The 10,272-nt window shown below is 32.8% G+C and overlaps 1 protein-coding gene across 1 annotated transcript; it reads left to right on the plus strand.

Moving 5' to 3' along the window:
- The first annotated feature begins 589 nt into the window (after positions 1-589).
- LOC106462705 (phosrestin-1-like) lies at positions 590-5,304 on the plus strand. Its single transcript, XM_013922650.1, has 3 exons — positions 590-745; positions 2,727-2,919; positions 4,589-5,304. The coding sequence occupies exons 1-3, from the start codon at positions 590-592 to the stop codon at positions 5,302-5,304; spliced, it is 1,065 nt and encodes a 354-aa protein (XP_013778104.1).
- Positions 5,305-10,272: the final 4,968 nt, after the last annotated feature.

A 10,272-nucleotide genomic window follows, 5' to 3' on the forward strand; every position in this document is an offset into this window, starting at 1 on the left:
CTTTAGTTAGATATTGTATCGGTGTACTGAGATCAACTCAAGTCTTTAGTTAGATATTGTATCGGTGTACTGAGGTCAAGTCGTTTTGACTTTGATGTCATATTAGTGGAATAAAGTCGTTTCGAGATTCTAAAGCTTGAGGCAGAACTTATAATGAATTAAAGAAGAACAAAGGTAGGGTCACTTTTACACTTGTAATGTATAAGATGACATCTGTAAATTTCGTTTTCTGCATGTTATTATCTTTGAATTTAGTGGAAAATGATTTAATTTACATCGTATTTTAAGTGATATGTTCTTACAGTATATATAACAAAGCAAAATGTCATTCTCAATATTCACGAGGAAACGTTATTGTCGTAAAAAAAATCAATCTGTTCTTTTTAAATTATTGCACATAATTAAATAAATGTAATTGTTTAAATAATGAAGATTTATGGCAGATGTTAGAAAATTAGTGTTTCATTAAATAAATGAATAATATAAATATATTTATTTATTCTTCTGCAGGGTATATATGAAACAATCACCCAACAACAAACTGTTTCTTTACGTTAGTACAAGGAAGTTTGTACTCATCGATGGTCAAATGTCACCAATAGATGGCGTTGTAATCATTGACCCAAACTATCACAAACATCGAAAGGTTTACGCTGTTGTAGCCCGAACATTTCGCTATGGCCGAGAAGACCAAGAGATTATGGGCCTCACCTTTTACACCGAAGATATTATGGATATTAAACAGGTTTTTATATATCATACCAAATTCTAAATTATTCAACCAACCTATCTCACTTAAAGTTTCCTAAGTTGTACTATTGACCGAGGTCACTTGGTGCTCTAATACCTAAACTGTCAGGTACAAATTCAGAAAATCCAATTTACGAAATTTACTGAATCACAAAAATACCTCTCCCATGGGTTTGTTCTTTTTTTAGGTCTTAAGATCTTTGACTTATCTCTGAGCCATCGGGAGGCCTGTTCAGTAAGATCAAAATTAACAAACTTAAAAGTGCATAAGAGTTAAGATTATATGATGGAATAATTAGATCTTTCTCATCCGGAGAAAGAGAAAAAGATGATTTTTGATTTCTGGGTTTATTTGCCACGAAGAAGTTTAAAGTTACTCCATACTTCTAGAACTCAATTCTTGCAGAGTTGGAATTCTCTATATAACGAGAATGCACGTGTTTTGTTTTCTTCTTCTTCTAGTACTCTACGAGGAGACAAGTCTTTTAATAGAAAGCACTTACTTGTATATTACAAGCAAAAGCTCTTGGTTTGAATCAAAGTTACAAAACAAATCTGCAAAATAGGTCCCAGAGTTTCATTCTAAGCTACAAAACATTCTGAGTTATTATACAACACCTCTTAATGTTTCATTCTCAGCTACAAAATTGTTCCATTCTAAAATCTTAAACCAAACTAAGACTTTTAATGATTTTTATACAATATGAAAAACAAAACAAATAACGTTTGCATTCAGACGCAATTTGGTGCATTTTCTACAAGATCTGTTCATAATTAGAGCAAATCAAACACCTGCTGTACAGTGCAAACAGAACTTGTATTATCAAGGACCAAGTCTTTAATTAAAATGTGCATACTGTGAGACATTATACAAATAGAATTTGTACACTGGTAGTTTACTCTTTTATATATATTCTAGTATAAAAGATTAATAAATCTTGGACACTTTAACTCGTTATAAATCCAAAATTTAAGTGAATTGTTTTTTAAACATGATCTATTAAAATCAAGGGGAAATTTGGATTGAGCTAAAGGCATCTCTATATCTTGGATATCAACTGATTCTTTTTTATATGTCTAATTGTTTATTACAAACCACTTTACTAATGTTAGACTTATTGAAAGTAAAAATAAATTAATTGGCAGCTACAATTTCTACCACTTTTCGTAGTTTTTTTCTTTAAAACGACAGTAACATTAACTTTACATTCTCTTTAAAATCTTTACATATTTGCCGACCTGTTCTTTTTTTTTAAGCGGATACTCTATTCAGAGCTTCATCTAGATTTCAAGATATTCGTAATAATAAGCGAGTCTTACAATTAAGTATTTTCGTCAGACACTAAGTGTTTTTCTGTATTAGTAGGCTAGCACTTATATACATAATAAAATCACATTCCTAATTATCAAATGAAGTCACTAACTCGAGCGAAGTAACAATTCACTGATTATAATAATACCACAGATTAAGGTTAGTTTGTGACGAGTTTGGCCTAGTGATTAGGGGATCTTGACTTACAACATGCGGGTCGCGGGTTTGAATCCCATGACCTAACGTGCACGCCCTTTCAGCCATGGAAGCGTTATAAAGTGTCGGCCAATCCCACTATTCGATTAAAGTAGCCCAAGGGATGGCGGGTGGTGTTGACTATTTACCTTCCTTCTACTCTATCATTTCAAAATTAGGGACAGCTCGAGTAGCTTTACGCGAGATTTAGTAAACAAACATCATTAGTGATAAATCAAGCGTCACATTTTATTGAAATAAAAATAACTGAAGGTGTCCACAAAGTTAAGTTTCTACTAGGAACCTCTAACTTCTAGCACCGCTAGAAAAACAAACAGTTTTTAATCTTGTAAAGTTTTCTCATCAATACACAGTTTAGGAACGATGTAATTTTAGGCTCTTGTCAAATATAATAACCAGAATTTTGTTTGATTTGAGTTTGAAGTGATTATTATTCCTTCTTTGTCAGGTGTATCCACCAAAAGAACTAGACCAGGAGTTAACGCCTCTACAAGAAAGACTGATAAACAAATTCGGTAAAAATTCGTATCCAGTCACTCTGAAAATACCGCCCCGGGCACTACCTTCGGTGCGATTACAGCTAGCTAAGGTGTACGCAGGGGCTCCACTTGGAGTTTTCTATGAACTTAAGTTATTCACAGGTACATTTTTCAAGTAGTACGTCACTAGTTAATACACCATGTTCCGAAACGTGTTACAGGAGAGTATCCTATAAGTTCCAGCTTTCTAATTGTGTTTCTATGATGTCGTTCAACTCCAGGCTGTCTCTTCACTCGCAGCTAGTACTTTTAAATCGAGCCCTTATTATCCATGCAGATGTAGTCCTCGTAAGCTATACAGTCCTTATCGTCGTAGTGGATATAATCCTAGGAGACAATATAGTCCTTATCGCCCTAGTAGATATAATATCAGCAGACTAGTGGATATAGTAATTGAAAACTGTATAATCCTTATCATCCTAGTAGATATAGGCAATGTAAGTAAAATAGTCCTTATCATCCTAGTAGATATAGTCATCGTGAGCGATATAGTCCTCATCATCCTCGTAGATATACTATCAGCAGACTAGTAGATATAGTAATTGAAAATTGTATCATCTTCATCATCCTAGTAGATATAGTCATTGTAAACTATGTAGTCCTTATCATCCTAGTAGATATAGTCATTGTAAACTATGTAGTCCTTATCATCCTAGTAGATATAGCCATTGTAAACTATATAATCGTTATTGTTCTGATAGATATAGTCATTATTGACTTAGTAGTTATAGCCATTGTAAACTATATAATCGTTATTGTTCTGATAGATATAGTCATTGTAAACTATGTAGTCCTTATCATCCTAGTAGATATAGTCATTGTAAACTATGTAGTCCTTATCATCCTAGTAGATATAGTCATTGTAAACTATGTAGTCCTTATAATCCTAGTAGATATAGTCATTGTAAACTATGTAGTCCTTATAATCCTAGTAGATATACTCATTGTAAACTATGTAGTCCTTATCATCCTAGTAGATATAGCCATTGTAAACTATGTAGTCCTTATCATCCTAGTAGATATAGTCATTGTAAACTATGTAGTCCTTATCATCCTAGTAGATATAGTCATTGTAAACTATGTAGTCCTTATCATCCTAGTAGATATAGTCATTGTAAACTATGTAGTCCTTATCATCCTAGTAGATATAGTCATTGCAAACTATGTAGTCCTTATCATCCTAGTAGATATAGCCATTGTAAACTATATAATCGTTATTGTTCTGATAGATATAGTCATTATTGACTTAGTAGTTATAGCCATTGTAAACTATATAATCGTTATTGTTCTGATAGATAGTCATTATAAACAATATAGTCCTTATTGACTTAGTGGATATAGTCATTATAAACAATATAGTCCTTATTGACTTAGTTGATATAGTCATTATAAACAATATAGTCCTTATTGACTTAGTGGATATAGTCATTATAAACAATATAGTCCTTGTTGGCTTAGTGGATATAGTCATTATAAACAATATAGTCCTTGTTGGCTTAGTAGATATAGTCATTGTAAACTACATAATCCTTGTTGTCCTGATAGATATAGTCCTTATTGACTTAATGGATGTAGCCATTGTAAACTATATAATCCTTGTTGTCCTGATAGATATAGTCATTGTAAAGGATATAGTCCTTATTGACTTAGTGGATATAGTCATTATAAGCGATATAGTCCTGGTAAAAACCTTTTGAACTTCCACCTAACTATTCTTCTAGTATAAACAATGCATTCTATTTATGTTCTTGACAATGTTGTTCTCTCGCAGCTTCTGAACCAGAAGAGAAGCCATACAGGAGGAGCACTGTTCGAATGGCACTTCGATGTGTTCATTGCATTCCTGTCCAGTCATTCAACTCACTTGCGCCACCCAGCGCCTCACTTTGTAAAACTTTTATTCTGAGCCAGGGTAAACTCGTGCTCGACGTTATCTTAGACCGGGACGTTTATCACCATGGAGACATTATGCACGTGCATGTGACAATTGATAACAACAGCAACAAGACTGTTAAAAAAATTAAAGTCTACGTCATACAGCACGTGCATATTCGCATGTTTACGAAGGGTTATTTCAAAAATCTCGTCAGTTTTGCTGAAACAAAAAATGGACTTCCTATTTTGCCTGGAGTCAGCTTATCACGTGACTTCTTCTTTAAACTGACAAGTTTTTTCAAGTATCCAGTTGCTATTGCAGTGGAAGGTGAAAACGATGACGTCACAATTCTGGCCTCGAGCTCTTTAAATTCTCCACAGAAAGAAGATAATACCTATGGAATAACAGTAATATACACGATCAAAGTTAAGGCTGTTCTTGGTTTTATGGACCGGCCTGTTGTTGTTCGCATTCCCTTTCGGATTTGCAACTATATAGCAGGAAAAAATGGTACCATAAGTTCGAGCCTCAAGCACCAGACGGCGTTCAGTAAGGAATTGGATGATGATGATGATGAGAATGTTTCTAGTCAAATTTTTTTCCAAGAATAAAACGAACATTTAATTATTCATTATGAGCTAATAGTAAGGCGTTGCTCTTGTTCCTTCTAACAAAACATGATTATCCAGTACTATTAATTAAACCTAAAGTCGAAAACTGTGATTTTAAGCCATTTCGATTTTCCTTTCAGTAAAACAGCACGTACATATTCTTGGATAAAATATTACATCCACAATGGTTAAGTTAACGGAAGGAGTTAGTATTCCCACAAGATTTATTAGATGTACAGTAAAATTTTTATTTTGTCACAACCTTTCACCAAGTTTACCTGGCATCATCAAAGAACTGAGACTAGCAGAAACTGATTTAAAATTAGAGAATCATGTGAGTATCCATAACAATAATAATCTACAAAATATGTGATTCAGCAATGGCATGATTAATAAATTATTTATCAATGATCTATCAAATATATAAATAAAAAATATGCTTTAAGGCCTGAGTCTAAATATTTTTTTAATATACAAGAAATAGAGATTAAAGTAGACATAAATGAACACATTTGTATTTGTTAAGAACATGCTTTTTTATTAACAGGGTTTTTTTTATGTTTCGTCTGTTAATGTCAGCTTCTCTGCTGTAGATTGTTTTCTCAGAAGAATCAAAAGAATGATCGTTCCGAGATGTGTTCAAATGTGTACAACCGATAAATCTTGTCTGAAAACAAACAAAAACAGGACTTTTCTAATATTTAATTACAAAGTAATACAATGGGCTATCTGGGTTGTGCTCATCATAAGTATCAAAACCCGGTTTTTAGCAGTGTGAGCCCTCAGACTTAACGCTGAGCCACTGGGGGAGAGTCAATAGTCCAAAAATGTAAAATCAATCGTTGTAATATATTTTTATCAATGAAAATAATAAGTAATTACTACAACACATGTAGTATTTTGATGCGTGTCTGTGTATTACATCTCGTAATTTAACTGACTTTTTCACTCATTAAGAAAAAGAGGGGGAGGGCGCAAGAAAGCATATTTATTAAAGGGGTCGTGTATGACAAAAGTTTGGGAAAGATTGGGTTAACCAATAGATGAAAACTGATTGCCATGGGAAAACGATATATATATATATATACAGTGACTAGCTAACAAAAAAAAATAAATTTTTGTTTTATTTCTGCAGCCCTGTACGCGCAATATTCATCTTTTATCACTCTTCTCGTTCAAAAGCAATATAATAATCTTTTGCCTATCTGCTCCTTTGGTAATAGTTTTCTAACTTTCTAATCCTCTTCATCATTAGAAAACGAATTCAAAAATTTAATCCGCTACTCTTTTGGAAATAGCACACGTGTCTTTTGAATGCAAACAGCCTTTCTAAAAATTCCCTGAAGACTACATAAGATTAGCAGCCTAATTAGTATTTAGCAAACTAATTAGTATTTAGTAAAAGAAAAAGGTAGCTAGTCAATGATTATACTTAGATGATCGTATAGGCTACTAATCACCAGAACGGAGGGGATGGGGGGCTGGAGGCATGGGCCTACGAGTTTGAGGGGGCTTACTTCCGAATACAGAATAAACATGAATGCACTATTGTATTTACTGCTTCTTATTACAGTACTGTACTCTACTGTCTTATATACATTTTGGATAAAATTGCTTGCCATTACCTTTTTTATAAATCGTTCTAGTTCTTTTATTCGTTTCTGTTACTTGTAAGTACATCACGTACTCTACATGTACATGTATATACCCATACATAAATCGTAAGTATTTAGCACTGATTACAAAAATACTTAATGAGCAGTTTGAAATGGGGCCTACATTTCCCATCTGGTCTGGGCCTATTACCAGCTTTGCACGGGCCTGCTAATCATGACAATGATTAATAGCCGATCGCCTCAACCTTACCGTAAATACAATTATTTCCTACTTAGGCCTCTTTATCTACTTCGATGTCTAACTCTAAGCCTTTTTAGCCTCAACTACAGTAAGTACAATTATTTCCTACTTAGGCCTTTTTATCAATACCGGTGTCTAACTCTATGCCTTTTTCGCCTCAACATTACCAAAGTACAGTTATTTCCTACTTAGGCCTATTTATATATGCTGGTGTCTAAACCTGTTCACCTACAAGGATATTGTGGTGCTTAACGTACAATGCTATGTCAAAATCAAATGAAAGATTGTGTTGTTTTATAAAATAATTATCATTATTTTGTTGTATTAGTATTGAAAATATTGATAATTTCGTTTTCTTTTATTTCTATTGTCGGTTTTAAACAGATTTTTCGACAAGGTAAACTTATCAAAAATTACATTTAAAAAATAAACAAACAAAAACAACTCGAAACAATAAACAGGAATGTAATTTTTGACGGGAAACATCAAGAAGGTAACATTAGTCAAACTATTTAGTAAAAGATCTTCTTTACATAAGTAAAACATCTGTAAAGAGCATTTTAAACTCTTTCACGTTTCCTTTGTTTTAACTACAATTTTGTTTTTATTTATATCGTTAAATGTCTTTTTTGAAATAATGTAATTTAATGTTTAAATCCTAATGGGTTGACTAACGTTATGTCTTATATCTATTTGGATAAGTATAATGGTTAAAATTAACCTAAATATGGTCAGCTTTATTAATTTTTTTACCAAAAACACCAAGAACATACCTAACAAAAATATGAAATAACACTTCGTTTCTAATGGTCAAGGGTTTGTAACTAAATAAGAAGGTTCTTCTTGAACAGTGTTACAACTTACACGTTTACAATAATTTTTTTCTTGAGATTTGTTACATACTGTTTGCAGTTATTTTTTTTTTTTTTACTTTTAAAATTTCATTGGTAGGATGAGTTGCAAATTTTCGTTTTTGTGTTACAAGCAATTAATATTACAGCATTAAAAAATCCATGATGTCTGAAAAAACACGTATATTCAATAAGTCTTGATATAAAACCCTATAAACCGAGCACTTTCAAAAGTTGGACCCTTCTTCTTCAGGGGCAAACTGGGAATGGTGGCGTAATGGAAGGAGTGATATATATAAAGGGAGTTGAGTGACGTCATGAAGGTCATCTGGTCTTACAGGAAATGTTTAGCACATTTTTCCATATACTGTTGTGTGTTTAATTTCTGGTACAATGTGGCCGGTGACGAGAGCGTTATGTAAAAAGGTGTTAGGGATATTTTGCTTTAGAAATGGTTAAAAAAGAAATAAATAAAACTTACTTAAGTATCTAAGTAAAATAAAGGTGACACCTGGAGACTGATTGAAAAAGGGGTATGAAAAATTTGGTTCACATTACATGAAAGAAATAAGCAAAGGATAAAAATTATATTTCTGACAAAGATTTAACCAATGATCGGAGATCACTGATTCCAGGATCTAGACTGAATCCAAGAGGTCAAACATTGTTTAGATTAACTATCCAATAAGCTTCTTTTATCTCTCTATCAGCTTTAGTTTTGAATCCTCTTTCAATGCCGATGAGAGTTACATCGTTAACCGAATGACCGGGTTGGTTAAAATATTGAGCAACAGAGAGATCTTTTTCGGTTTTAATAAAACATTTATGGTTGTTGAAACGTTCTCTAAGAGTTGTTTATGTATGTTCTACAAATTGATGATTGCATTTTTTACACCGTATAAGGTAAATGGTGTTTTGAGTTGTGCTCGTTAGAAAATGAGTCAATAGTTTTTATGAACTTGCAGGTTTAACAACGAGTTTTATTGCATGGATGACAACCATTTTTTGGTGGGATGTAATTTACTCTTGTGTGAACAAAGATGTCTCTTAAAGTTCTGCTTTTTCGGAGACAACGGGAACTTCACGAAATATCTGTTTAAGGCGATCGTTAAGTTGTAGGAGATAAAAATGTTTTTTTTTCTTTTCAGAATTTGTGAAATGTTTCAGAGTTTAAAAGAGATGGGTAATAATAATAATAAGAGGAATTTTATTTGAAACTTTAGTATTACTCTGTTTTAGGATGTTTTTTTTCGCTAAATGTTGTTTTGGACTTTTCGCTCTGACTGTCGATTTCGTTATCTTTATATTCTCTTTGAAACCTGGTTTGTTTTCTGTAGTCTGTTTCATCTGAACATATTTTCTTTATTCTGAGAGCTTGACTGTAGGTAATGTTCTATTTAATGTGATGACAGCTTTTATAGTGAAGGTATTGTGGTCTGTCTGTAGGTTCTTTGTACAAGTTGGTGTGTAAAATTCCGTCATTTGTAAAGACGGTGACGTTAAGAAAGTTAATTTGGGTTAATTAAGAAAGTTAATCAAGGAATTTTGATTGTTTTGTGAAAGGAGTTTGTATACGAGATAAATTCTTTAAGTGGTTCAAGACCGGCTGTTCAAATGTCATCTATGTAACGTTTCATGCATGATGTTTTACATGGCTTAGTTGTAAAAGCTGGCTTTCAATATGATACATAAAAAGTTTGGCATAACTGGGAGCCATTTTGGTACCAATTGCAGTACCGTTAACCTGAAGGTATTGTTCGTTATTGAATTCGAAGTTCTTCAGAGTTAAAACAAGGCTGACAAGATCAGTTACTGCTTGAGATTCTGGTGGGTTAGAAAGGTTTAATGCGGACTTTAGAGTTTCGAGTCCTTCATCATGTGTTCCCCGGTGAGACAACGGTAAATCTTTGGATTTACAATGTTAAAATCATGGGTTTGATTCCCCCTCGGTGGACTCAGCAGATAGCCCAATACGGCTTTGTTATAAGCAAACATACCGTATTTTTCGGTGTATAAGACCCAAAATTTGATGTCAAAATCTGCTTGCGTCCTATACACCGAAGGTATGAATAATATATATGTATATATACGATATACACCAGCCATGTGTAAATATATTTAAATAGACATGCATAGCTTAGTTCAATTGATTGTGTTATTTATAACAATAGTAATTTTTTAATTTTAAAAACATAACTATTTGTAATGCTCCCTAAATAATAATAAAAAATTACAGTGAAAGCAATGAAGGTTTTGAACC

Source organism: Limulus polyphemus, unplaced genomic scaffold (genome assembly GCF_000517525.1).
Source record: "Limulus polyphemus unplaced genomic scaffold, Limulus_polyphemus-2.1.2 Scaffold1230, whole genome shotgun sequence".
Lineage (NCBI taxonomy): Eukaryota > Metazoa > Arthropoda > Merostomata > Xiphosura > Limulidae > Limulus > Limulus polyphemus.

Bases quoted from the DNA above. Each gene is read 5' to 3' on its own strand.
- LOC106462705 (XM_013922650.1), top strand. From the start codon at position 590: ATGTCACCAATAGATGGCGTTGTAATCATTGACCCAAACTATCACAAA. The intron at 746-2,726 runs GTTTTTATATAT...CTTCTTTGTCAG, and splicing joins ATATTATGGATATTAAACAG to GTGTATCCACCAAAAGAACT. The intron at 2,920-4,588 runs GTACATTTTTCA...GTTCTCTCGCAG, and splicing joins TGAACTTAAGTTATTCACAG to CTTCTGAACCAGAAGAGAAG.